At 56.8% G+C, this 27,125-nt stretch overlaps 1 protein-coding gene and 1 long non-coding RNA gene across 2 annotated transcripts; both read right to left on the reverse strand.

The window, feature by feature from the left end:
• Nucleotides 1-12,494: 12,494 nt before the first annotated feature.
• Nucleotides 12,495-15,247, reverse strand: LOC132414603 (uncharacterized). The gene is made up of 3 exons (XR_009516988.1): nt 15,106-15,247; nt 12,701-12,788; nt 12,495-12,529 (listed from the first exon to the last, which is right to left on the reverse strand). It is a non-coding gene; the product is annotated as an uncharacterized lncRNA (long non-coding RNA).
• A 989-nt stretch (nt 15,248-16,236) lies between these two features.
• CBX4 (chromobox 4) lies at nt 16,237-22,551 on the reverse strand. The gene is made up of 5 exons (XM_059998600.1): nt 22,346-22,551; nt 22,156-22,199; nt 20,931-20,996; nt 18,700-18,766; nt 16,237-18,418 (listed from the first exon to the last, which is right to left on the reverse strand). The coding sequence occupies exons 1-5, from the start codon at nt 22,412-22,414 to the stop codon at nt 17,012-17,014; spliced, it is 1,653 nt and encodes a 550-aa protein (XP_059854583.1). The 5' UTR covers nt 22,415-22,551; the 3' UTR covers nt 16,237-17,011.
• Nucleotides 22,552-27,125: the final 4,574 nt, after the last annotated feature.

Genomic DNA, 27,125 nt, shown 5'->3' on the forward strand with positions numbered 1-27,125 from the left:
GTGGGATCACAGAGTGTTGCCCGATGCGACGGAGGTGGCAGAGGAGGGACCGACCTCGAGGGAACCGTGGGCGGGAAAGGCCAGAGCAGCCCCACCGAAGTGGGAAGATGGACATGTGGCACTGAAGTCCGCCCTGCGCATGTGTTTCAAAGGCTCCACCAGCAATGCACCAGGATGCCCCAAGAAAGCAATGCGCCCCACGTCCCGCCCGCGGCTCCAGTCGATGAGAACACCCTAGAGGGCAGGGCTCGAGGTGCCCAGGTACCACCCGTCACGTGGCGACAGCGCTGGCGCGCGCCAGCTACCCACTAGCCGAGGGCCGGGATGGTGCGTGGCGGCTGGCCTGCGGTCCCGGCCGGGTGCGGAGCTGCGAGGCGGCGGCCGCGGGGGCGAGGAGGGAAGATGGCCGGCCGCCAGCGTCGCCCGCCAGGCCGGGGCCGCGGAAGGACAGACAGGCACGTAAGGTGGAGGAGAGCCGCTACCCAGCTTTGTCGAGAGGCCCGGGCCACTCCTAGTGCCCGGCTGGGGCGGGCGGAGCCAGCTTTGTCGAGTCAGCAGGGTCGAGTTGCGGCCGGTGTGCTCCTTCACCGAGCCCCGCCCCTTCCCATCCCCACCTCGCTTTTTTAGGGGGAAGGGCAGGGCAATCAGCACCCACAGGCAGTTGTTGGTGTTGTGCTTGGGTGTCCTCCCGGATCAGCCCACCCCTCCCTGCTCCCAGATGCTTCCCCTCCCCTATCGCGTTAACCTGGGGAAGGGGCAGAGCAATCTGCCCTTGGAGCACCTCCCGTCTCCCCACAGAGGCGGCGTAATAGCTGGCTTATTCCTTCTAGGTATGGCTGAAAGGTTTTAAAAAAGCAGGTGGGAGTGGGGTGGGGGGTGGGGGTAGGGTATGGGAAGAACCAGGACAAGGTACTAGTTACTCTTTCACTGCAGGCTAGGCAGAGGCTGTCTCCTTTCTGAAGGCGTTTAGGGTGGACGTGGGGTGTGTGTGTGAAGGACCCAAGGGCGAGGGTACAGGTCACTTTCAACAGACCACGGCAGAGTGGGGTTGGGGTGTCAGTCCCGTTTGCTGGGAAACCCTACTGCCAAGGCTGTATCCCCCAGAGCTCCCAGCACTTGGAGCCCTGCCCCTGAGGGCACAGCCCAGAAGAAACCGGAGGAAGTTGCAGAGAAGCTGGATTTAAAAGTGGTGAAGGAGGGCTTCCCTGGTGGTGCAGTGGTTAAGAATTCGCCTGCCAATGCAGGGGGCACGGGTTTGAGCCCTGGTCTGGGAAGATCCCACATGCCATGGAGCAAATAAACCCGTGTGCCACAACTACTGAGCCTGCACTCTAGAGCCCATGAGCCACAACTACTGAGCCTGTGAGCCACAACTACTGAGCCCACATGCCACAACTACTGAAGCCCACGCGCCTAGAGCCCGTGCTCCGCAACAAGAGAAGCCACCGCAATGAGAAGACGGCGCACCGCAACGAAGATAGCCCCCACTCACCGCAACCAGAGAAAGCCCGCACACAGCAACGAAGACCCAACACAGCCAAAAAATAAAATTAATAAAATAAAAGTGGTGAAGGAGGAGCAGTCAACAATTAGCACCCCCTAGAGTGGGCAGAGCAGGACACCTTGGACTCTTAGGCCCACTGTGCTGGGGAAATCATGGAGCAATTCCTGCTTAGGTCGGAGGGTGACCTGAATGACCTCTAGAGCCTCCGCCTACAAGATTCCAGGGAACAGCCAAAACAGAATCATGGCCCACAACTGGGCCCAGTTTTGCTGGAGCTGAATTTCTCCAGACTTCACAGTTCCATGGCAGGACCCTGTGAAATAACATGGGAAGTGCCTGGTACTTAGTAGGTACCCTGATTAAAAGAGTAATGGAAAGGCAAATCTTTAATTTCCATCTAAGTGTTGATGTCTTTATAGTCCTCTTTGTCATCATGATTATAGAGAAGCTTCCTCAAATGCACCTCTGTTCCTCTGTTCCCAGCACTGTTCTAGGCCCTGCACCAAGGGCATGAAGAAGGTGCCTATGAATTCCCATGTGTCACTAGAGTGGAGGCAACAGCAGTAGGAAACCAGCATCTCCAAGAATGGACTGTCTTCCCTCTCCCCCATCCACCTTCTCGCCTTGGTGGGGGAATCCCCAGATAAAGTGAGAGATGTCAGCTCCATTTCAGGAAGTACATGAAGGTTATCTGCTCCAGCCTGCTCATCTGCTTCCCCTCACAGTTATTAGGACACTCCCAATACCTTCCCTGGAGCAGCAGGCCAGGGAAGAAAGGGGCAAAATCAGAACGAACAGAAGAGAGAACGTAGTCCCATTCACCAACCGCCTGAGGTTGCCATTAACCCAACGGGCTGCCAGTTACAGGGGACATCCTTCTAGGGCAGGTTGAGCAGGAGGTCTCCAGGCCGGTAGCCGGAGAGACTGCAGGTGGGAAGGTGGGGGAAGAATTATTACACCTACCCTGGACCCCCTAAGCCTCATCATTCTGCACAGTGGGACCTCCCTCAGCTTTAGATGCCATTCTGGTAATCGGGCATCTAGGCTTTTTTTTAACTCACTCTCTCAATATCCATCCATCCATCCATCCATCCATCCACCCACCCATCCACCCACCCTCCTACCTATTCACCCAACAAAGATTTCCTAGGCACCTTCTCCATACTGGTCAAGCCCAGTGCTCAGAGTTACAGATAAAACACCTGGCTTCTGACCTCATGGAGTTTAAAGCCTGGGGTGAGAGGATACAGTAATAGAAAAGCCGCACACCTAATGTAATTTACAACCTTGAAAAGTGCCCGGGAAGAAGTGTTTGGTGCTATTGAGAGCATATAACAGGTTCATTTGGGGTTGTGGGCTGTAGCAAAGGCCAGGATGGAAGTTGCCTGAACAACTCTGGCTTCTGGTTCAGGATTTTTAGGGTTGTCCACTCAGCCCATGAGGATGTGACCAAAACTTAAGCATTGATGGAGTAGCCATGGAAATAGAATGACCATGACGTGAGGTCGGTGAATAAAAATCCTCTGTCAGCTCTCAATTGCGGGAAAGAGGAAGCTACAAAGAAATTCAGGCGCGAGGAGAGGGGAGTTTATTGCCAGGTCTGTAGAGCAGATGTGGTAACCGGCAGCTCCTTATTTTGGAGGCTACTCTAAAACTGTGTTCAACTTGGGGGGCCTCCAGAGGACTGAGCCAGTTGTGGAACAAGCCAGGGTGTTTAGGTCTGAACCAGAACTTGAGCTCTCCAAATCTCATCTCAAACTGTCTCTTGTCCAGTTTGCGTTGAGAGTGGACCACAAATCGGGGACCACAGGCAGAGGGCTTGTGGTCTTGGATGCTTCACTAGCTAAAGTGTGGGGCCCGAGCATCATTGTATCCACCTGTAAAATGAGGGGGTGTTTCCTGGAGTCTCTCAGAGGCTTCTTCCAGCTCCATCCTTGTGATGACTCTATGGTCCCAGGAGCAGTGCACTTTTTGGGGTTCATCTCAGTTCACAGCTGGCACCTCTGATGTGTAGGTGGCTGTGGCTGTGCTGCCATTCCTGCCGGGGGGCATCCTGACCAGACACTGTGTACAAAGACTCCTGAGGGAGCAGTGTGGCACTGGGCTTAGGAGCCCAGGCTACCTGAATCCAAGCCCTGGCTCCACCACTCACTAGCTCTGTGACCTCAGGCCAGGTACTTGACCTCTTGAAGCATCCATTTCCTCGTGGGGGTAATAATAGTTTGTATTGCATCAGGTTATTGCGAGGATTCAAAGAGAAAAAGCATGTAAGGGCTCTCCCGTGGAGCCTGGCTCAGTGAGCAATCTATAATTGTGAGTTATTGTCATTATTAGGTCATGGGGACACCAGGCAGTGGTGACACCAGGCAGCTGGTGTCACTTTTGGCATCTGACCTAAACTCAAGGTGATGATGAAAATTATGAGCGAGAGAGAGAGAAAAAAACAAAATACCTCACAAGTCAAGACAAAAGCAATCTTTTTCATAAAAGATAGAAGAGTAAAGACAAAGATCAAATCTAATAACTATAGACTATTGTTTAGACACACAGAGAGAAAGGGAGATGCCTTTCCCACCTCCCAATCCCATGAGCAGGTGGGAAATCATGCTGACCTGGGGGGACCAGGGGACAATCCCTGAAAAATCCTCTGCCTGAACTTTTACTCTTTTCTGAGGCTGGGTTGGGGGACATGGAGAGAAAGGGAGCAGCAGAGACTTATAACCTTGTAAACACAGCTCATTCATTCAGTAACTATTTATCCAGGCCTTTCAGACACTGTGCTGGAGAATGATGGTGACAAAGACACAGTCCCTATTAGTGAGAGACGTAAGGTGACAGAGACACAGGGATCCCTGCAGGGCATGACACAGCACACAGGTGCGGCCTGGAATTCTGGGCATGTTTTTGGTCAACTGGTGGAGGCGCCTCACCCTAACTGGGGACTGGAAACCTGGAGGAGGCTTCTTTCCCATCCAAGTTAATTTCTGGGCAGCTGTGTGGTTGCAGGGCAGGTGGAGAGATGAGAACCATCTCGTGGCTGAAGAAGGTTCCATGTTCCTGGCTCAGGGCTGGCTAGAGAAAGGGACTCTTGCATTGTGGGCTTCCAAAGCTCCAGGGAGAAAGCTGGCCAGCTCTGCATTTGGAAGAGAGAGAAATGGGCAGCCTACACCTGCCAAATCTGCGAGGTGCTTCAGGAAGGGCCCCCCTTGAAAGCATTATTTATAGATCTGACCGTTTGCCCGCTCTTATCTTGATGATGGGAATTTGGGACAACAGGTCACAAGTTGGTGTCTTCCTTTGTCAGCAATCCATTCAACATGGCAATTCCCTCACCCTTCACACAGGCATGGGCGACACGAAGAGATGGCTCGCCTGCAAGAGACCCAGCTGGTCTGGAGTTGGAGGCACATTTCATTTCTCCAGCCAGCTGGGGAGGCAACTGGAGCAGACCTGGAGATCGCCTCTAATGTTTTAAATGTCAGTATGGTCCCTACTTGCTGACTTGCCAAGATTTGATCAGCTAAATTGGCCTGTGTGGTATGTTCCCTGCAATGCACAGTGTGTATCTGGATCTTCAGCAGTGTCACCAGGGAAGCTAGATGGCAGTAAACAAATTTCAGTGGATGTGGTTCTGGGGTAAGCCTTTCTCTTACCCCTTCTGAGCTACTTCCTGTCTCATTGGGGCTTGCAATTCAAAAGGGTTCTCTCCTTGGGCCCTAATTAGGTTGAGGGAGGGACCAGCTCCATTTGGGATGCCACAGCCACCTCTGCAAGCTTCTTGGGCCCAAATAACGCCAGCTTTTGGCAGGGACAAAGGTCAGGCCTAGATTGGGGTCTTCCCAGTGTTTCCAGAGTCTCATATGTGCCAGGGAAGAAACCAAATTATGAGCTAAACTAACCCAAACTCCCAGAGGTTTTCCTTCCTTCATTCATTCACTCACTTTTTCAGTCATAACTTGGCCAGCCAGGCAGCATTTATTGCCTGATTTTGGTTGGCCTTGTTTCTCTCCCATTACTGGGAGGCAAGTCAGAGAACCGAAAGGCAAGACTCTTTTCGAGCATGTTCTGCGATTGAATCGAGATGGGAATCCCCGGACTTCCCTAGTGGTCCAGCAGTTAAGACTCTGCACTCCCAATGCAGGGGGCCCGGGTTCAATCCCTGGTCAGGGAACTAGATCCCACATGCCACAGCTAAAAATCCGGCATGCCACAACAAAGATCCCGCATGCGGCAACAAAGACCCGGTGCAGCCAAAGAAATAAATATTAAAAAAAAAAGAAGATGGGAATCCCCAGGTCAAAATGAGGAGGGCAATCTGGGGGCCCAGGGATGCTTTAGTTTTAGAATATCTTCATGAGAAGCGTGACTGAGTGTTTCTGGGGCCCACGCAGTCTCTGGGAGCTGGACCCACACTTGGCCTGTCAGCCTGCTGATGTTCACAGAACTCCTGGCTTGTCAGGTCTGGAGGGCAGCGGTGGGGAGACCTCGGCTCTAGCACTGTGCCCAGCTCATAGTACTGAATATAATCAAATCAGACACACATACACACACAGAAACCTAAAAAACAAAACAAAAACAAATGATGACAAAATAATTCACCCCTTCCAATCTACCCTCCCCCAGATGAAATTAAAATGACCAGGTGTGGGAATTCCTTGGTGGTCCAGTGGTTAGGACTCTGTATTTTCACTGCCGAGGGCCTGGGTTCAATCCCTGGTCGGGGAACTAACATCCCACAAGCTGCGTGGCACGGCCAAAAAAAAAAAAAAAATGACTAGGTGACCAGATCAATTACCAAATGACTGAGCAGGGATACACAGGCTGTATCCCTGAGACAGTCATATGAACAATCGAAGCTTCTTACTGTCTCTTTGGGGCTAACACTACCCTGGGACATTCTTAAGCCTATCTCTAAGCAATCCTTACAGCAGTCCCTGCACCAATTTCCTCCAGTTTCACTGGTGAGGATACTGAAGCCCAGAGAGGTTCAGAGATTTCCCTCCCTCCCTCCCTCCCTTCCTTTCTTCCTTCAACAAATAGCTCTGGTGCACTTGCCAAGTTCTGGGAGCTGAGAATAAAGGAATGAGTAAGACAGACACTGATTTGCTGTCATGGTGCTTACACTCTATTGGGGAAAAGGGGAGGCAGACAAGCAAACAAATCAAAATTTCAGCTAAGGTTGCCTCTGCTCTAAAGAAGCAAAACAGAATAATATAATAAATGGAGTAACTGGTCATGGAAGGCTTCTCTCAAGAGGTGGCGTTTAGAAGACCTAAATAGTAAGAATAAACCAGCCTTGGGGAGCTCTAGGGGACAGGACTGCCAGCCCCAGGGCACAGAACTGGTAAGTGCAGAGCAGCTGGCCCACGGAGACAGGTTTGCCCGACTGCCTAATGCTTCCTCTTTCTGCCACATCCTGCTTCCTCACATGGCCAAAGAGTAAGGTTGGGCTCTGCTGTGCGGTGTGAGCAGCCAGGCTGAGCTGGAGGCGGCCATGACCTGTGAAACTCGGTGGCTATGGGCCCACCCTCCTGGACCCCCATTCATTTGTGTTGAGGTTATGGGGTGAAGGGTTAGAAAATAGGCCTTCAAGTAGTCGGCAAGGGACGGTCAAGTTGCCCAGATGTTCTCAGCTGCTGGAGAGCTGGGTCTCAGTCTCGCCCGCATGGGAGGCTCTTCTGATTCTTCCCAGCCCCACTACGAGGCTCCAGTGCCAGCCAGCACTTGTCCCCAACCCCGAAGGGGAGGCTCCAAATTGCAAGAATAGTAAAAGAACTCTCATATATTCTTTATCCAGAGTCACCAGTTATTTACATTTGCCCCATTTGCTTTATCATTCTCTTTCTCTCTTTCCCCCATAGTTTTTCTGAACTATCTGAAAGTAAGTTGGAGACCTTGTACCCTTTTATGCCTAAATACTCTACTGTGTTTTTCCTAAGAACAAGGACATTTTCTTACACAACCACTGTACAGTTATCAAAATCAGGACGTTTACCATGGATGCAATATTATTTTCTAAACTACAGTCCACATACAAATTTTGTCAGTTTTCTCAATGCTCTTTCGAGACAGTTTTTTTTTCCTTTTCCAAGAGCCAAACCAGGACTGTGAATTGCATTGAGTGTCCTGTCCTTTTAGTTTCCTTAAGCTGGGACAGGGACTTCCCTGGAGGTTCAGTGGCTAAGACTCCACACTCCCAATACAGGGGGTCTGGGTTCAATCCCTAGTCAGGGAACTAGATCCCACATGCATGCTGCAGCTAAAGATCCCGCATGCAGCAATGAAGATCCTGCACGCGTCAACAAAGATCCTGCGTGCCGCAACTAAGAACAAGCGCAGCCTAAACAAATAAATATTAAAAAAAAAAAAAGGTGGGGTCATCTCAATGGGCACATGCCTTCCTCCTTAAGCTAGGACAGGGCCTCTGGGTTCCTCAGCCTTGGCATTTTGAAGAGTAAGTGTCTGATATTTATTTCCACATGGTTAGATTGGGGCACTGCATTTGTGGCAGAAAAGCACTGGAGTGATGCTATATCCTTCTCAATGCATCGTATCAAGAGGCACAAGTCAGTTTGTCCCCATATTGGTGACACTAACTTTGATCCCTTCCAACCCAGTGTTTTTTTGTCAGTTGGCTTCTTTCAGCCTTTTGTGTCTCTCTCCTTATCTGTACGGGTTTCTCTCCTCATCTGCTTCTGTCTCGCTCTCTTTCTGTTTCTGTTATGATCATTCTCCATTTTCTTGTGCTGGTCCTTTTGGTATCCTTACCTCTGGGTCTGTCTCTCTCTTTATCTCTGGTCCTCTCTGGTTTCCTTTTCTCCCTGCTGCCGCCTCCACCCTTGATTTTGGTCCTGTGTCACCATTCTCTCTCCAAAGTACTGAAAGGCATGCAAGACCACTTAGACCTGCCACCAGACTGACCCACAGCTGAAGACCAGGTGTGTCCTCGGATTCCTAAGAGGAATCATATGGAACTAATGAGAGGCTAGACCTTTGAGGCATCGTAGTTTGCCCAGGTGGAATCTCATGGTCCTTGGAACTCATCTCTGGGCCCATGAGAAAAGGCAGGCTCTAGAGGAAGAGGGATTCTGCATAAAATTTCCTCTTCTTGCTGTCCGACTGCCTTCTGCCCATCCATATGTCATCCCCCATGAGAGAGTGCACAGACCCCAAACTCCCCTCTAGACCCAGGGCTGAGGCTCACTGTGGTTAGGCCAGGACTGAGCAAATACCATCTTTCTGCCAAGGCAGAGCCAACTCAAAGCTCTGAGGTTAGCAGGTTTCTTGCCACCTCACGGAGCTGAGCCCACAACAGCCTTCCTCCCCACTTGGTCACTGGATTGGAAGAAGCCCAGACCCCGGGCTTCTTTTCTCTCTGGGTTGGGCCCCAAACCACAGTCAGAGAATAGAGGCCAGACCATGGCACCCAAGAGCAGCACACTCAGGGAGATCAGCTCAGTGCTTTGTGACCACCTAGAGGGGTGGGATTGGGAGGGTGGGAGGGAGATGCAAGAGGGAGGGGATATGGGGATATATGTATACATATAGCTGATTCACTTTGTTATACAGCAGAAACTAACACACCATTGTAAAACAATTATACTCCAATTAAGATGTTTAAATAAATAAATAGCAAAAAAAAAAAAAAGAGCAGCACACGGCCAATCACTCATGGCTATGGCACTGAATTTTGAATTATGTTATCATTATTCCTATTATTAAATCCAACTTTATGGTGGGTGACTTGGGTGAGCACTGCTCCTCATTGGAATGTACGTACCCACTTGTGTACGTACCCAGGGACTTTCTGCTCTGGTGGTTCCTCTGCAGTTATTTGTTTTCATCCTAGTTTACGGAAGTAGGCATCACTAAGGACCAGCGTGAAGCAAAAGGCTAAGGGAGGAAACAGTACTGGCTGCCCTGCCGCCCCGTCTAGTTCTTCCTGCCGGGCTAGGGCCCGGGCAGCATCCTCTCCACCCTCCAGTGCTCAGCAGCAGCAGCACCGCCAGGCCCAGGTCAGGGAGCAGTGTAGGGGCCGGCGCCACCCTCATCTGTGTCTCTTCAGGGGTCACAGGCCTAGGGGATGTCAGAGCCACCAAGGCTCTTGGCACTCAAAGGCCACCCAACCCTCTCATTTTGCAGATGAGCAACCTGGGGCCTGGGAAGGGGAAGTAATGGCACGGCAGTGGCAGAGCTGGGGCCGAATCCCAAGGCTCATGACTTCCACCTCAGTGCTCCTTCTGCCATCGCCCCTGGACTTCTCAGCTGCCGGCTCAATAACTCTCTCCCATCCCCAGACCTGTTGGCAGGCAAGAAAAATAACTCATGTGAGTCAAAAGCAATTTGCAAACATAAATAATTTTCAATGCCAGGAGAGGAGACAGTAGGAAGATGCATTGAAGGTTGAAAGGAACCTGGCCAGTCCTGAGTCTCCTTCACCCTGCCCAGTGCCTCCTCTCTCCCCTCAGCACTGATAGGAGAGTGGGGAGCACAAAACACAAAGCAGGAAATGGCTATAAGGATGCTCACTTCCGTTGTTCATGGGAGGGATTCTGCTTTCCAGGTTCTTCTCTCCCCACCCCGCAACATTCACATGATTTTGTAATCCCACCTCCTTTAGAGAATCAGAGGAAATTAGATGGTCTCCTGCTTGCATCTGGAACAGCCCAGGCCTCCTCCATCCGGCTGTATTCCTCCTTGTCTTCAACCCCAAAGAGCACTACTTCAACAAAGGGTGGAAGACACGCCATTATTCTGTTACATTACTATAACCTCAGTGTTATATTACAAAGGAGCTGAATACGACTGTCCCGTTTTCTCAGTTGGGATGCTGCTTTACAGACCACCCAAGACCATCCTCTGATTTTGTGACAGGCATTTGCTCATCTCCCCAGGATGTTATGGCTTATTTTGCCCTGACAGCCAGCGAAGTCCCTTGTAAGAGGTTCCGGAGAATAGTGGTGGTAGTGAGGGAAGAGCCTGTGTCATTTCGGAGGGCTGAGAGCGCTAAGCACACCTTTCTAAAGCCCACCCCAAGGGGCTCTCTAAAGCAGAGAGAAACAATGAGAAACCAGATACCATGGAATTAGTGAAGAATTTCTCAGATGAAACAGGAAAGGGAGGAAATGCAGGGAGGTTTACATTACACCTGGCGCAGGTTGAAAGGAGTCAGGGCCAGTCGTTGGCAATATTAAACTCCATGGTGCGTTTGAAAGGATCCTTAGCTCAGGCAGCAAACGAGAGGCGTTCCTGCCAGTACGGGCTGCATTGCCACCACTCTCCTCCAGCCCTAAATGCACACGCACATGCACACTCACGCAGGCATGCACACGCACCTTGGACGTCCATTGGCAATGCCAGCTCTCTGCCCCTATCCAGATTTGAGAACTTGCAGATAATTAAGTGAAATAATAATTACAGGCAACATTTGGTGAGTTTTTACTGTGTCAGGCCTTATCCACACAGCTTACGTTAAGACCACATATGAAAATAAAAAAGGGGTGTGTGCTGTGTCTTCTGCTTGTTGTTAACTCTGTGTGTGTGTGTGTGTGTGTGTGTGTGTGTGTGTGTGTGTTTTGGAGTAACATGCCCATATCTCTACTATTCTGAACCTCGTGTTAAAACAAAACTAAATACATAAGGACGAGCTGATTGCTGTGCTGTCAGGAACCGTATAATATGTACCACTAGCTAAATATGGAAATTAAACAATGAATCTCCTGGAACTGACTCAAGGATTATCCTTAGGGTCTGTTTCCCTAAATTCAATTACCACATAATTACCCGGAGTCTCCTGAAACTCACACAGATAGATCAGGTGAAGGGCGAGGGGGCAGCAGGACCCTAGAGCAGCTGAGTGCCTGAGTGTCTGACATCCGCTGGCGGCAGGGCGAAAAGGAGCAGCCTGAGTCCCCAGCCTCTGCTCTGCAGCTTTGTGGTCATGGGGGTTGAGCCCCTGGGGGTGGCACGGGGGTCTTTCTTGTGTCTGCTGCTAATGACTTGCAGTGCAGGAATCAGCATCACTGTCTGAAAGCTCCCATCTGTCTCTCTTTCTCTCACACACACACATACACACACAGGACTCTGTACACACACACACACACACACACACACACACACACACACGAGGCATCTGATTCTGAGGTATTTATCTAGGAACTGTGCACAAACTGTGGGAGTGCATGAAATACCCAAGACATGTCCCTTGCCTTCCAAATGCTCAAGGCTTTGTCCAGTTGGAGAATCGAGGTGCATGCACACAGGTATGTTGCAGCCAGCAATTGATTGGTGAGTTGCGGGGGCGGCAGTAAATACTGCAGGAGATCAGGCACAGCAGGCCCTAGTAAAGGCTGGAATAATCTAGAACAACGTCAGGGAGGGGATGGGACCTAAACTGGCCTCTGAAGAACCCACAGAATCCTGGAAGCTGGGAGCACAGCCCCTGGAGACAGACAAGGCTAGCTCAGAACCCACTATCTGCTCCCCTGTATACTGAATGTTTGACCTTGAATGGGTTACTTGAGCCTCTAAGCCTTCATTTCACCATCTGTGAGACAGGGACAGTGATAGGATATAGCTCATGATGACGCCCTGAACAAGTGCCCCCACAGGTAGTGGGCACTCAATCCATGTTAGCTGTTAGCAGTAACTGCAAAGGGAAGAGAGGAAGAGGAGGGGGCAGGGGGGTTTTTGAACTATGGCCACAGGAAATGGATACTTGCATCCAAGAATATCCGCCTTTAGTACTATTTCCTCTTTAGAGTCTTCGTCTTCTCAGATGAGCCGCAAACATAACTTGGAACCATAACGTGGAACAATAGAAGAAACTCGATTCAAAAAGCACGAGGATCTGGTTCTGTACGAGTGCAGGCGCAGCTCTTCTCTCTCTCCTGTCCCAATGCCATTCTTGGTGATCCAGGATAAAGCCGGAGAGGCTGAGGATGAGGTCCCAGGTCAGTGGGTAATCATCCACCAGGCAGGTAGTGAGGGCAGAATGCAGAGGGCTGGTGCACACTGGGTTAAGAGCTGGGCGGGGAGGGAAGGGAGAGGTAGCAGTCAGTTCAGAGGTAAACATCACCGGGTATCTGTCCCTTGGTCAAGCTGAGTCTCTCAGCCAGAAGTCGTTAGAAGGCATTTGGATCTGACATGAAATGTTAATAATGTTCCCTGGTAAAAAAAAATAACTCATATGTTTACTTAGGAGGTTTTCCAGAAGCGCTCAAGGCTCTTTCCCGACCCAGTTCATCCTCACTGTCATGGCACGTCTTTGAAGGTGCTGAGGAAACTGAGGTGTAGGAAGGGAAAGGGTTTTGGTGAGGGGAGTGGGTACTGCAACTGGATCTGTTCTGCCCTCCTTGTATGTTCTAGACTTTGTCGTTGGGGTGGGTGGGAATGGGGAGGAGCCTCAACTCAGGAGCCCAAGGTGGGCCAACAAATGGAGGGACCAATTCTGGTCTTCCACCACCCCTTTGTCTAGGTCTTGTCCCATGCTCACTCCACCCCCACCTGAAATCACAGGTGAAGGGCCCGCTGTCATGCAGCAGCCATTCTGTGCCATGCCAGCATACTCAATGTCACTACAATCACCGCACTCACAGGATCCATGTGGCTCAGTTCTCAACAGTTCCTCTCTCCTATTGGACTGAAACTTCCCTGTGGGCAGGGACTGACCAAGTAGACTATTCAGGATCCAAATAGAGTTTCCAGATAACATCCAGGATGCCCAGTTCAATCTGCATTCACATAAACAATGCATTTTATATTATTTTTTAGTATTAGTATATCTCAAATATTTCATGAGACATACTAAAAAATTATGCATTGTCCATCTGAAATTCAAATTTAACTGAGCATTCTAGATTTTTATGTGCTCAGTCTGGCAACCCTAGGTCCAAAGCACCCTGGTAGGATCCAAGGATGGAGCTAACACTGAAGGGCTAAACTTGGCTCTTGTGAAAACGAGTTGGGAGAGGTGGTGCAGGCAACAAGGAGACCAGAGCTGGAGTCTGGGACCCAGCTGGTGCAGGAGGGAACAGCTTCTGAGGGATGGATGGATACACAATGCCCCTCTCTTTGCAATGAGTCAGCTTCAGCCTCTATGCTCAAGGCTCAGCCCCATTAGAAAGGTTCATTTGGAGAAAAAACAGAGAACTTCGGGTCTCTGGGCAAAGTTAAGATCCCAGTGTGCAAGGTTAAGATCTCAGCTTCCTGCTTTCATTCTCTCCCCTGAACTTGGGCTCAAAGAGAGGGTTTAGGACTCTTTGCTTATGAAGCGCTGGGCATTGACAGACATCTCTGCCCTGCATTAGGAAGAAGCAGTCTACACCTGCGAGAACTGGGGCTACTGGACTCTCCTCCCCTGTCCTGATGCCAGGGCCCCTGGCCCTCTTTGAGTGTTCCTGAGCTTTGGACATGTCTACGTCTGAGAGATTAGGGTGGAGCGAGTTGTCGTGGGGCACCTCTCTGCTGGGTGATAGCAGACCACCTGATTGGTTCTAGAATCAGTACAGAACTGGGCAGTGGCCACACGTGCTGGACAAGCTGTTCTGTCATCAGAACCTCAGACTCTCATCCCACAGGGAAGCTCAACCCCTGTGGGGTCTGAATGGAACAAGATGCTCAAGTGGCCCCTGGCACATCCGAGGAGCCCAGCCAATGAGAGTCCTGTCCCTCCTGGGCCAGAAGGGGCCTTGGACACTCTTGAGTCTGGTGCCAGTTGGGCATCTCTGCTGCTCCTCCTGACCTATCCATCTACCTCTGTCCCATTGCTGATCTTCTGATCTGAGGTTCCAGGCTCTTCCTAGGACCATCCTCCTCGAAGACCTACCCCAAACGGTCCACCACCAGGACCAGTTTTCAAGGCCTCAGACCACCTGTAGGCCACAGCTTTCTGCGAATGGTAGTAGACAGGTTTCCTTCCCTGCCCACCAACAGTGCCATCCTCTGCCTCCCCTACCCTGTTCCCCAGGCTCAGCCTCACAGAGGCCACCCACTGGGCAGGAGGGGTACCCCTAGGGGCTAAGGCTCACTCCCAAGTCACCAACTGTGCAGAACTGAACAAGGGGCTCCCCTTCCCACTCCTGATTTTTTAGTTCTCCTCTACCAGAAAAACAGGGAGATGAAGTCCACGCCTGGCATGTGCCTTTGTGTGCCAGCCAGTGGAGGACAGGCCCAATTCTAGTGCAGAGCAGGCAGTTGGCCAGGAGCAGTCAAGATTACCCCTCCCTTCATTCCCAGGGTGGCAAAGGGCATTCATTACATCGAGCGGGGAGGGGGGAGTGTTTAACTCACTCTAAAGGGGGCTGGGGTGATGGGGGTAGTGGGAGGGACAATTCACAAAAGCCAGGGCTAGAAACTCCCAACGGTTTTTTTTTTTTGAACTTCCCTTCCCTCCCTCCCCTCCCCCCCACCCCCCCTCCCCCGGCTAGGCTCCCCTCCCCCACCTCCAGCCGCTTGGTGGCCTGCAGCCAACACTGGCCACACTGTCCGCATTCAGGCCTCCTGCCCTCCTGGCCCTCTATCTCTTCCCCTGGCCTTCCCAACGCTGCGCTCTCTCGCCACCTCTCCCCCCTTAACAAACCCCCATTATGAACCGTGTTGACCTCTTCCGCCCGGGCGCCCAGCACAGGCTTGGCCCCTCAGTCCCAGACGGGCAGGCAAGGGGCTTGGGCGCCAGGAGCAGCCCCGCGCCCACCAGGCCGTCAGTCCCGTGGCCCCTGGCCCTGCTCGGCCACTCCAGCCAGGAAGATCGCTGCGTCTGCAGAAACGACGCAAGCATTCCCGGGTCTCGGCTTCCAGGCCCGGCGGAGCCGCACCTCGGAGCTCGGCCCACTCCCCTTGCCCCCTCGGGGCCCTTAACCCCTTCCTGCTGGGGGAAACCAAGGGCCCCAGCCTTGCCACCCAAAGCAGGACGGGTGAGATGGGATCCCGCATTTCCCCGCTCACTAAGGAAGTGGGGACGGGCAGGCCTTGCTCCTCTGGCCTCTTCCCCCTCCCACTCCGCATCCACCTCGCAGGAAGCCCCCCGCCCCCTGCCCTGGCCGCGTTCGCGGCGCCTCCAGTCGGAGCCTCTGGCCTGGTGGTTTCCGGGGAGAGAGGCTGGCAGAGAAAGAGCCTCGCAGCTTCCTCGGTGGGGCGGGGCCAGCGATGGCAGCAAGGGACGCTGGAGAGGGTGGGAGGATCCCCTCCCGGCTGAACCTGCCCTACCGGGCAGGGATTATTAGGAAGGAACACCCCTGCCACATCAGGGCCAGCGCCAGGGTGTGTTGCGCCCTGGGGTGGGGGTGGGGGCAAAGATCAGCAGGTGCCTGGCGGGCGCGGCGCTGGGGGCTGGCCCCACCCAAGTCTCCGCGCCGCTCGCGCACCCGTACACCCCTCCCCCCCACCACGCAGATCCCAGGTTTGCCAGCGCGGTGGGCAGCGAAGGCCTGAAAACTCTGAGAGCGGGGGCGACGCCAGCACAACCCCCCGCAGGAATTCCCCTCTCCTTTGGAGAGCCTCTCGACTTCCGGGGAGCGGGGTCACTCCCTGGGTGCGGGCGCCTCTGCTCACGAAACCAGTCCACTTTGCTTTTGCAAAGGTTTAAGCGCAAGTTGCGATAGGTTCCTCTACAACCTCGCCGCCCCCCCACCCCCGCCAGACCTAAGGCGGAAGCGGGATGGGGAGAGGGGTCCAGCCGCCTCCTGAGCCTCTGACGTTCGCTCTTCGCTAATCTCAAACAGCGAAAGTGCACCTTCAACATCTCCATTTAATATTTACATTCAAGCAGGTAATAATTGGAAGCTTATAGTTTAGACATTTCTAGTAGCAGCAGTTTCTAGAGAGCTCGTTTAGCCTTTTAACAAAAAAAATTTTTTTTTGCACATAGAAACAACACATCCATGTGTACAGTATCAAAAAATATATACCAAGGTTACTGGTATTGCAGTTCCTGGAAGGGGAGGAAATGAAATCAACCGAAATACTGAATGAACGGGTAGAAAGGTCAACAGAAAATAGTTTGTCTGATATAGAATATAACATGATCTAGAGAGAACTCCATAAATCTAGGTTTTTATATTTCAATATATAAATACCTACAAATAAATATATATATATCAGCCCGAAGGGGGTGGTGGGCCTTTTGAGCTCAAACAATACATTTCAATAATAACACCACGTACAAACGGGAGTAAAGTCTGCACTTGACAAGTTAGCACGGTTAAAATATAATACTATAACTCTTAGACCGCCTCGAGTGGCTGCCCTGTCAGTCCCGGAGGTCCACGAGAGAGGGGATGGGGCAGATGAGGGGCGAGACCCGCAGGCACGGCGTGGAAGGCGCCAGTGTGGGCCGGGCGCTCCGGACAGAACCCGGTGGAGGGGCGCGGTTGCCGCGGCTTCTGGCATTTTCGCGCTGGGGCCCGGCCCGGATCTCCCGCAGTTGGAGAGAGGAGGAGTCCGCCCCCAGGCCCCAGGTGTTAAGCCCCTGCGGGTACAGCGCTTCCCCTTCCGACGCCCTTCGGAAGGCTACACCGTCACGTACTCCTTGAACGTGACGGTGAGGCAGTTTGCGGTGACGTCGGTGATAATTATATTCCCAAAGAAGGGTTTGAACTCGCTGAGTGGCTCCTCGGGCTCGTCCTGGGCCTCGGTCGGAGGCTTCTCGGCCGCCGTCGCCGGCGCAGCTGCCACCGCCGCGGTTGCGGGCGCCTCAGGCTTCACCTGGAGGGCGCTGGGCGGTTCCCCGGCCTCGCCGCGCGTCTTGACGCAGCGCAAGTCTATGGGCTCGTCCAGGTCCGAGTCCAGCAGGATGACCTCCGGTTGCGGGAGGGCGGCAGCGGGGGGCACGTCCGCTGGGCGCTCGGCGGTGGGGCTGCCCCCCAGGCAGGTGGGGGTGCTAATGCTGCGCGCTGTCAGGCGCTTCTTGCAGGGCTCTCGCTCGCCGTGGGTCTCGGAGAGGCAGCGCTTGCGCGCGTGGGAGAGATTTAGGTCGACGGCGTGGTGATGGTGATGGTGGTGGTGGTGGTGGTGATGGTGGGAGGGCAGCTGTGTGCCGCGGGGCGGGTCCCAGGCCAGCAGGTCAGGCTTGGTGGTGAGCTGCAACGGCTGCTCGCCGAAGGCCTCCTTGGTCGGGGAGAGCTTGCGGGAGCCGGCCTCCTGGGGCTGCGGGTCCCCGGCCCCCGGCCCTTCCTCCTCCCTCCTCTTGGAGGGCGTTTCCACCTTCTTCTCCTCCGCCCCCGCGGCCTTTTTGAAAGTCCTGTCTGCAGGGGGGTGACGCTCCTCGGCAGCCCGCTTCTTGTGGCTGGGGGAGCGCGCCTCGCCCTCGGCTGCCTCCCCGGACTTGATCTTCACTGCCTGCATGCCATTCTCCATGTACTTGCTCATCACGATCACGATGCGTCCGTTCTTGTTCTTGTTTTTGACTATCTTCATCTTGCCTCCAATCCCGTTGCCCGTCACCGCTTCCTTGGGGGCCGGCGTCATCCCGTTGGGGGGACCCTTCTCGGAGCCCTTGCCTGGAGCCCCGACCGCACCGGCCAGGGGCTTCACCGCTCCCAGGTAGCCCTTGGCACCCCCGCCGTGGGCCCACTTATCGGGCGGGTGGCTCTTGGCGCCTAGGTCCGGGCAGGTGGGGCTGGGCGCCTCCTTGTGGCTGCCCTGGTACTGCAGGTCATACATTTTGGGGTCCGGCTGGTAGGGGTGGTGCTTCTTGCTGTTGAGCTGGTAGTAGTATTTGCCGCTCTTGCCTGGCGGTGGGGGCTTGCCTGCCCGCTCCTTACTGTGCGGCTGGTACTGGTGGTGCTTCTTGCTGTTGAGCTCGTACTGGTGCCCCTGGCCCTTGCCCTGACCACCCAGCTCCAGCTTGGCGCGGTTGTCAGCTGAGGAGTCCTGGAGTCCGGTCAGCACGTTGGAACGACGGGCAAAGGTAGGTACCTAGGGGAATGGAGGTAGAAATGGAGGGAGAGGTAAGAGGAGGGGTAAGGCCAGCCCCAGAGCAAGCCTCAAGCTCCAGGAGTGTCCCAGCCCCTACCAGGTCAGCAGCTGCGTTATGGGGTGGGGTAGGGGGCGGGGAAGGGTGTGGGAGGTCACGATGAAAGGAAGTGGAATTGGGTGTTCTGGAGGAACTCGCCCTGACTTCCGGGCCTGGAGGCAGCTCAGGTGGCAATGTCATGGCAAACTTTTGGACGGCCCCCGGGGCCAGGGAGTGTATTCACCTGCACCACCAATGGTTTGGGCTTCGGCCCTCTCTTCCGATATCCCATCAGCTGCTCCTGCCGTTCCCTGGGGAGAGGGAACAGAAGGCAGTGCTATTAGCCTCAGAGTCACCTCCCTCCTGCTCTGCCCCAGCCTGCGTGATGCCCCCACTTTGGTGAGCAGCAGGGCCAGCAAGAACCGGAGGGATCAAGAGCTCATGGCAGAAGATCGCCTCGGCTGCCACTTGGGTGCCTCGGTCCAGCCCAGAGTCCCGCTTTACGCCCACACCAACCCCTATCTGCCCAAGGGGGTCTTCTCCGAAGGTCTCCCCCACCTCAGATGTCCATACCTGACCCGGGCCCCCGCACAGCCCTGCCTCTTTGCCTGCAGCTTGGGGCTGGGCGGCTTGGCACTGGTGTCCACAGCCTTGGGCTCGGGGCCCTGCACAAAGTGCACTGGGCTTCGGGGTCCAGGGGATGCAAACAAGTCCAAATGAGGTGTGCGTCCACCCTGGGCCTCCCCGTCAGAGGCACGGGATGCTAATGACCTCATTAAGATTCAGATAACGAGTGCCGCCGGCAGAAGGGAGGACTCGGTTCCTTAAAGGCCAGGCACTAAACAGGGGGAGGGGCTGCGCCCTTGTTTACACAGCGGCAAATGAGCCAATTAGGGGCTGGGGGCGGGGGCCGGACGCCGAGGCCAGGGCCTGGCCAGGTTCGCAGCCACCTGGTGAACCGGCTCTGGCAAGGCCTGGGCAGAGCTGCTGGGCGGGGCGACGCGGGGCGGCACGCAGAAGCACCGCCTCCTCCACGAGCCCGGGCTCCCAGCCTCCCGATTTCCAAATTATTATTAAAACCCATGGCGGTGGCGGTGGTCAATACAGCTGCCAGGCTTCCGCCAGCGGCCTGGTGGAGGGTGACCTGAGGCTGGGGGGAGGATGATCCTAGCACTGCCCAGCTCTCTATGGGAGAAGGGAGTGACTCTCCAGCGTTGGCCAAAGTTGCAAACCATTCCCGGGCCAGAAATCCGCTCTCCAGCGACCCTAGGCAACCCCCCCCCCCACCCTTGGGCTAACCCAGGGGAGTTCCACCAAGCCTGGGGGCCCGGGCCGGGGCCTAACTCCAAAGCTGCATGGCATTGCAACAGCCTGCGTTTTAAGTCTTTGGGGACCCATTATGCAACATGGCATCAGCCGCTGACATGGTTATAGGGTGGTGAACTCCCAGGTGGAACCTGGGCAGGATTCCTTCTCGGCGCCCCCCTACATCGCAGGAGAGCTGCTTCCCTGCTGGTCGCTTGTTCCAAGGGTCTAGAGTTTACAGTTTTAGCGCCAAACGCGCCACAGGAAATAATGCAAAATAAAAGGGGGAGGAGGGATGGAAGGCAGCGGTGTGGCCCAGCTCCGCGGGCTCTTGCCGCTCCTCCCCTCCTCGATCGCCCTTCCCCCTTCTGTCCTCCCCGAAACAGAGAACCGCAGCCACCGGCGGTGAATCCAGCTGCAGCAGCTGCAGCGTGACAAGCATCTGTGCCCACGATGAGCCCCTCGTCAGAAGCCACCCCTCCACCACCAGGCAGTGCCCATCCCACACCCTTTGGGCCAAGCTCCCCCTGCCCTGAGAATGGGGTCCAGACCCACCAAGCAGCCTAGTGGGAGGTGTGAAGGGCACGCAGCTCCAGAAAGAATCTGCCCCCTGCCAATCCCAAGCTCCCTGGGGGGTGAGTGTGGCAACTTAAGGCCTCGTCAACTTTTCTCCAGTCCCCAACAGGTTAAGTTCAGTTCCGTGACGTCCGGTGGTTTCACAATGCCAGCTCCCTTGGAGCTGCCCCGAGAGTTGCCCGTGCCAAGCGGCCAGTGGCAGCAGGAAAGCAACACCTAGGCTCCGGGGGTGGGGCTTCAAGGTAGCGAAAGGAGGGGGGCCGGCAGGGAACCAGGCACAGCCCCAACTTCTCCGCGCAGCTGTAGGGCCACCCGCACGCACCCTTCCCACAGTTTCCCCCAAACACAAGCCTCTCCTTCTCCGGCCCTGCCCACCCCCACCCCCACGCCCACCCCCCCGCAAGCTGCAGCAACCGCCAAGGATGTTGGTTAGAGAAGCCGAGGCCCCAGCCGTGCCCATTCAGACCCGGGGGGAGGGGACTCCTGCCAGCCCCCTCCCGGCCTTTTCCCCCTTTCCTGTTGCAGCGTTGGCCCACTCTCCCATTCCCATATACGGTCACGGCTGCGAGAGGCGACTGCTTGAGGGACGCTCACCTGTTCTGGAAGGCGATCAGCAGCCGGGGATCCAGGATGTTCTCCTCGGGTTCCCACGTGTTATATCTTGCAAGGGAAAAGGGAGGGGGACACGGCGTAAAAAAAAAAACCGAGCCAGCTTTGCGGCCTCCAGGTGGGGAATGACATAAGGCCCTACTCTGTCTTCATGAACCGAAAGCTATTTAGCTGTGGATGTGGGGGTGGAGAGTAAATTTCTGCAGGCCTGACACGGTCCCTGATACACCCTCCCCGAGTCAAAATAAACACACAAGGGCAGGAAGAAAGGGGAGGGGTAAGGAAAATGAAACTAGCAGTTTATTTTGCAGTTGTCAAGAATTTTAAGCATGTTACTGCGACATGTTCCAAAGCCACTTTGCTCACCAGGAACCCTGCGTGCAAAGCAGCCAAAATGCAAAGTCGCAGTCCCCTCCTCCTCTCCCCAGCCCCGAGTCTCCGCGAGGGCTTCAGCCATTCTCCATTTGACCCCTAATCCGATAACCGTCAGCCAAGCGGCCCCCCACACCCCCTCGCGGCCCTGGAGCCCGCTGTCACGGGCAAGCAACCCCCAAATACTCAGCAACACAAAAATATGCCTCTGTGTGTGTGTGTGTGTATGTATGTGTGTGTGTGTGTGTGTGTGTGTGTGTGTGTGTGTGCCTGCGCGTCTGTCTCCATCCGGTGCCTTCGCATTTCAAATTAAAAAAAAAAATTCCCCACCAAAAGCGCCGCAGTGACAGTTCCCAACATTTTCTGCTTTTTTTCTTCCTCTCCCTACACCACTAGGAGGGAAGAGGCACACAATTGCATTTTCGTCGCTTTTTAATTTTTTTTTTTTTTTGGTTTTGCAATATGGAGCCGTTCGGTGGAGGGAAAGGGGAAAGGAGCCATTTTCTGCTGCACATCAGTCAGTGCCTGCGCCCTCCCTCCCTCCGCCGGCCTCCCCGGCTCGGCCCCGCGTCTCTCCAGCTCCTCCGGCTCCTTTTAGTGCATAAATTAGTGATGGCATTTCCCGGAGAGCAGAGCACAACACAGGGCGCCGGGCTCGGGCTCGGCGGCTCGGCTTCCCCAGTGCCTGCCACCGACTTCCCCACCCCCTCCTCCCTCCACCCCACCTCCACCCCGCCTCCCGTCCGCTCCCCCCACCACCCCACCAGCCCAGCGGGTCCGGAGCCCGGGAGCCCCGCGCCTCGGCACCGGGTTCCCCCGCCCCTCGGCCGCTACTTACTTGGGGGACCAGCCTCTCCATTTCACCAAATACTCCACTCTGCCCTGAGGGGGAAAGAGACAGCACTCCATCAGCTTCCGCGGGATCCCCGGCTCCGGCCCGCAGCCTCCCCACCCCCTCCCCGCCTCCCCGCGGGCTGCTCCGGCTGCCGCTCCCCCGCCGCCTCGCCGTCGCCCCCGCGCCGCCCTACCTTGCGGATCCGCTTCTTCTCGATGCTCTCCACCGCGAAGACGTGCTCGCCAACAGCTGGCAGCTCCATGGCCGAGCCGGAGCGCGCCGGGGCGCGGGCGGCCGGCGCGGCTGCAGACGCTGCTGGCTCCCGCCGGCGCCCCGCTGCCGCCCCGGCCGAGGTGCCCCCGCCGCCCGCGCCGCCGCCGCCGCCGCTCGCCCAGCACAGCCCGGCCGCCCGCCGCTGCCCGCGCCCGCCCCGGCTCCCGGCTCGCGCTCGCTGAGACAACTGAGCCCGGGCCGCGGCTGCACAAGAACTCATGCAAATCCGGACGTCAGCGGGCGGGGCCTCGCCGGGCCCTGCTCGGCGTCAGGGGGCGGGCCGCGGCCGGGATTGGCGCAGCCGGGCCTACCGGAGGCCCCGGGCCTGGGCGGCGGGGGGGCGGTGGTGGCGGGGGGAGGAGGAAGGGCGCGGGAGGGGGCCGGGAGGAGGAGGGCGCCGGGGAGGTGCAGGGGGAGGGATCTGCGAGCCTGGGAGAGGGACACTGGAGGGAGGGAACGGGACCGGGCCGGAGAGGTGTGTCGGCGGCGGGCCGAGGCGGGGTGGAGAGCTTGACGGGGCCGCGAGGGTCTGGCTGCGACCCCTCGCCTGCGGCCTACCGCCTCGGCCGGCTCCCTCGCCTCTCATTCTCAGCGTGCACTGCCCAGGGACCCCTGCCGGGGGCCACGGAAGCATCCACTGCAGTTTCCATTTGCACCGAATTGCATCATGTGCAGACTCCCTGGGGGTCGCCGGCAGGGGGCGGAATCGGAGCAGGGGCATCTCGCGCTCCCACTCTCTGTGTCCCGCCGCCCCGCCCCGCCCCGCCCCGCCCCGCGAGGCTTAGGGCATTTAGGAAGGCGAGGAATGGGAAGAGAAAGGATAGGGAGGAGAGAGACGACTGGGGTGCAGAGGACCGCCAGGGAGAGCGCGGAGAGGAGAAAGGGGATAGAGGAGCAGCCAGCTTGGGGCCCTAGGGCTCAAGAACCTTACCAGAGGGTTCTCCAATCCCACCCCGGAACCTGGGAGGCTCCTAGTTTACCCTCAGCCCTCTCCTTGTTGGGGCGAGGGCGGGATGTCCAGTTTCCAGCAGCAACCCCCCGCCCCCAGCCCGCGGCCAACACGGCGGGAGGCAGGGAAGACAAAGAGGGGGCGAAGAGAATATCCAGGTCGGCTTGGGGGCCCGAGAGGACTTCGTGGGGTCCCGGGAAGGGCTTCGAAAGAGGGAGTAGGAAGGGTCAAGAAAAGGTTGAAGCTGAGCAGGGCACAGCGGGGCCGCACGAAAGGGAGGTGAATGGAATGGCCGAGGAGCTAAGCACTCGTCACGAATTCGCGCTCCCTGCTCCCTGACCGGTAGCGGCAGCCGAGCCGAGGCCCTCCCGACGCGGCCGGAGAAGCCGCCGAGTGTGAAGTTTAGCACCTCCGGCGGCGAGACGGCGCGTTCCGGCGTGCAGCTCCAGCGTCCGGCTGGGGGAGCTGCTGCGCCCCACGCGGCCTCCGAGGGCGCCGCCCGCGGGGCTGCGATCTCTGTGGGGTCGGAGTGAGGAGGGAGGGGACCTGAGGAGGGGGCAGGGCGGCCCAAGTGGCAGGGGCAGGGGCGCGCCTGCCCGGGGGTGTGTCCGGGCCCCCAGCTCCGGGCCCTTGAAGGACCGGGAGCAGGAAGCTTGCGCAATCCCTTGGCTGAGGGTCCATGGAAGAAAGAAAAGGAGCAAAAGCCGAGCGAGAGTGGAACGAGCGGGGGGATGGGGGTGGGGGTGGGCAAAGAGCCATCCGGGTCTCCGCTCCCGCCCTGACACACGTCCCGGAATGCTGGGTGGGGACTGCGCGGGGGCTCGAGAAAGCGGGGGAGGGGCGAGGTGGGGAAGCGAACCCCCAAAGCATGCGTTGGGCTCATTTTCTCCCGGGAATCCGGGAGAAGCCTGGAGACGGTCTGGTGTTTAAGGACGAACACGTTGACTCCACCATTTCACCACCACCTCGCAGCTCCCGCGGCTCGGCGGCTTCTGCTGCCCTGGCGGCAGCGGCTCAAGACGGCCCGCGTGGCTCCTCCCCGGAGGGGTCCTGGGGGTGGGGATCGTTTTCTGGCTGCCCCAGAGAGGGGCAGAGAGGGGCTCGGTCTGCAGCGACTACCCTCTGACAAGCTTGAGGCGCAAACCCAAGATTACCCTGAGAAGGTGTTGGCCCCGGGACGCGCCGGCCTGGGTGGGGGCGACGCCTGCTTGTAGTCCTGGGGTAGGGGGGCTCTCTGGGTTTATAGAAGCTGAGGGAGGCGAATTCTTTGGGAGGGGGACACAGGAAAAGGTTTTCCTCCCCCTGCTGTGTTTTGGGCTTTTTCCTGACGCTCGTGTCCCGGGAGAGGAGCTCTCGTGTGAGACAACTTGACCATAGAAGGGGAAGGCTCCCCGAGATTGGCGGGGTAAGCGCTGTCAGCGCGACAGTCACACTTCCAAACTGAGCCTACCACTGCCAGGCCGTCGGCGCTGTCGGTCTGTCTGGAGGTCTGCAGCGACCTTGTCCTGGACAGTCCCTTCGTCCGGGGAGGGTCTTAGCTTCCCGACACTCCGCCCGCCCCCTCGCTAGAAAATCCCCTGGAAAATCTTTTTCCAAGGGGTGTTTCCGAGGCTTCTCGGGCAGGGGGGTGCCGAGGGAGGGCGAGCGGCCGCTGCAGCCTCCGCGCCGCCAGGGGCGTCGGACTCCGCAGGCCGCTGTTCGGCTCGCTCCGCCCGCGCCCCTCCGGGGCCCGCACTCCGGATCTCGGGGGCCACGCTGTAGAACCCGGTGCCCCGACGGCGGGTTTGCGCAGGAGCCGGGCGGCCTGCTGCTGAGCTGGGGAGGAAGGGTGGCTCCCGCCGGCCAAAACGGCGGATCTTTTCTGGAGCTGCCGGTATGGCTGTGCGAGCAGCCGCAGGCTCCCCAAGACTTCGGGAGGGGACGCCCAGAAGCTCCAAAGAAGCCCCGGGAGTCCCCGGCCGCCCCCGCTCCCATCCTTTCTGTGAAAAGTGACCAAAATACACAAGCATCCGCCGAACGCGGGAACTCGCGTGGTTATTTACTTTGTCCTGGTGGTGGGTGGGCCGATGTGGAGAGAGGCCGACTCCCAGAGCCCTCGCCCCACCTCGAAGCCTGACCCTAGACCACCCCTCACCTGCCAGCGGGTGCGGGGAGGAGCTCAGGTCCGCGGGACTGCGAATGGATGCAAGGAGGAGGCAGAGACAGAATCTGAGGGGTGCGGAACGATGAGCGCCCTGGAAGCTCCCCCGATGCGCCCCGCGAGCCCCTCCTGGGAAATCTCCCGTGGGGCCTCCCCTACCGTCCCACCCCCTGTCTTGGCCCCTTCGAGGGAGTCGCAGGCGAGTGGAGCTCTAAATTCGGGATTCCCAGAGCCTTCAGCGGGGCCCCTGCCTCCGACCCGGGATACCCCAAGCCTCACGGGGAACCCCGGAGAAGTGCCGCCGGTCTGCGCTTTTGACTCTGCCCCCTTCCAGCCGGGGGCAGATCGCGCCCCTCGGTTCCGCCGAGGGGCAGAATTCTCCTGGGTGCCACCTCAGGCTGGGGCCCCTAGGGGCCCTCAAGGGCCCCAAGAGAGGAGCGATGCTATCTTGACGAGCCGCAGGCTCCCGCCCTGAGTATCGAGGGCCGAAAGAGTGGACCCTGGAGAAGCCGGGAAATTTTTAACGGCCCTACACCCGAGGATGGTCACTGACAGTTTAGGGCCCCAAGGGGCCTGACCCGTGCCAACCCGGGGAAACAAACGGCTTCTTAAAGAAACTCGCTCTCTGAATGGACGATCTCTGCCAGGAGATGCCATCACCCGCCCACGGAGCCCAGGTCTGGGCTCTGCCCGGAAGGGGCCGCCTGTGACTTCCCCAGCCAGTCCCCGGCTGAGAAAGCTCTCTAGTTAGTGTGACTTTTTAGGCCCCCAGAGGTGGATTTTAAGTAGCTGAGGGAGAATTTACTAGCAACGACTACAAAATCTGCCCAGGCTTCGACAAGAGCTCATTTCTCTCCTCTGTTCTTAGTAGGGGAACTTGTCTTTGACTTTAGCTCTGGCGTATGTAACTTTGCATTTTAGCGCTGGCTTTGGGGCAGCTGACCTTGTGGGACTGTGCGGGGGGGTGGGCGGTGAGTAGAGTGGGGAGGCTGTGTGGGAGTCCGGAACGCTGCCCCATGCACCTTCTAGGAGGGATGGCTTTGTCCCTAAGGGCTCCACTCCGCCCTCTGCGTCCCCACCCCCAAGTTTCTGTTCTTAGTTGCACTGCCCGCGAAGGGTCGGCTTTCATTTGGGTGGTGAAGCCCCTAACGCCCCCGCGTCCCACCTCAGAGAGCAGCTGGGGGCTGGAGCTGGGGCTCCAGGTGGGAGGGCCCGGTCGGGCGCGCGGGGCGGGGAACGGGTCCGGAGCGCCGCGAGGTCGTGGCCCCTTGGCGCAAGCCTTGGGGCCACATTGGCCACCGTAGGGTCGCGCCTGCGGCACGCGGGGGTCGTGGGCCCCGAAGCGGGACGCGTCGTTTTCTACGACGTCGGCTGGTCCACCCCTTCCCAGCGTCAGGGCAGCTTCTCAAGTTCTCCGGAAGAACCCCACCCAGCCCCCGTCCCATGCTCGGTCGCAGTGCTCCCGCCCGCCTGGAGATATGCGCCCCCAGGATCCATATTTCAAATATGATCTTTGGTGTTGCTTCCACCGCCTGCCGCCGCCGCCGTGCACTCACAACGGCCTCTGCATGCTGTGTTTTTCATTTGGGTTTCGTTTGCCCAAGGTCTCCC

The sequence above is a fragment of the Delphinus delphis genome, chromosome 19 (genome assembly GCF_949987515.2).
Source record: "Delphinus delphis chromosome 19, mDelDel1.2, whole genome shotgun sequence".
NCBI classification, from domain to species: Eukaryota; Metazoa; Chordata; class Mammalia; order Artiodactyla; family Delphinidae; genus Delphinus; species Delphinus delphis.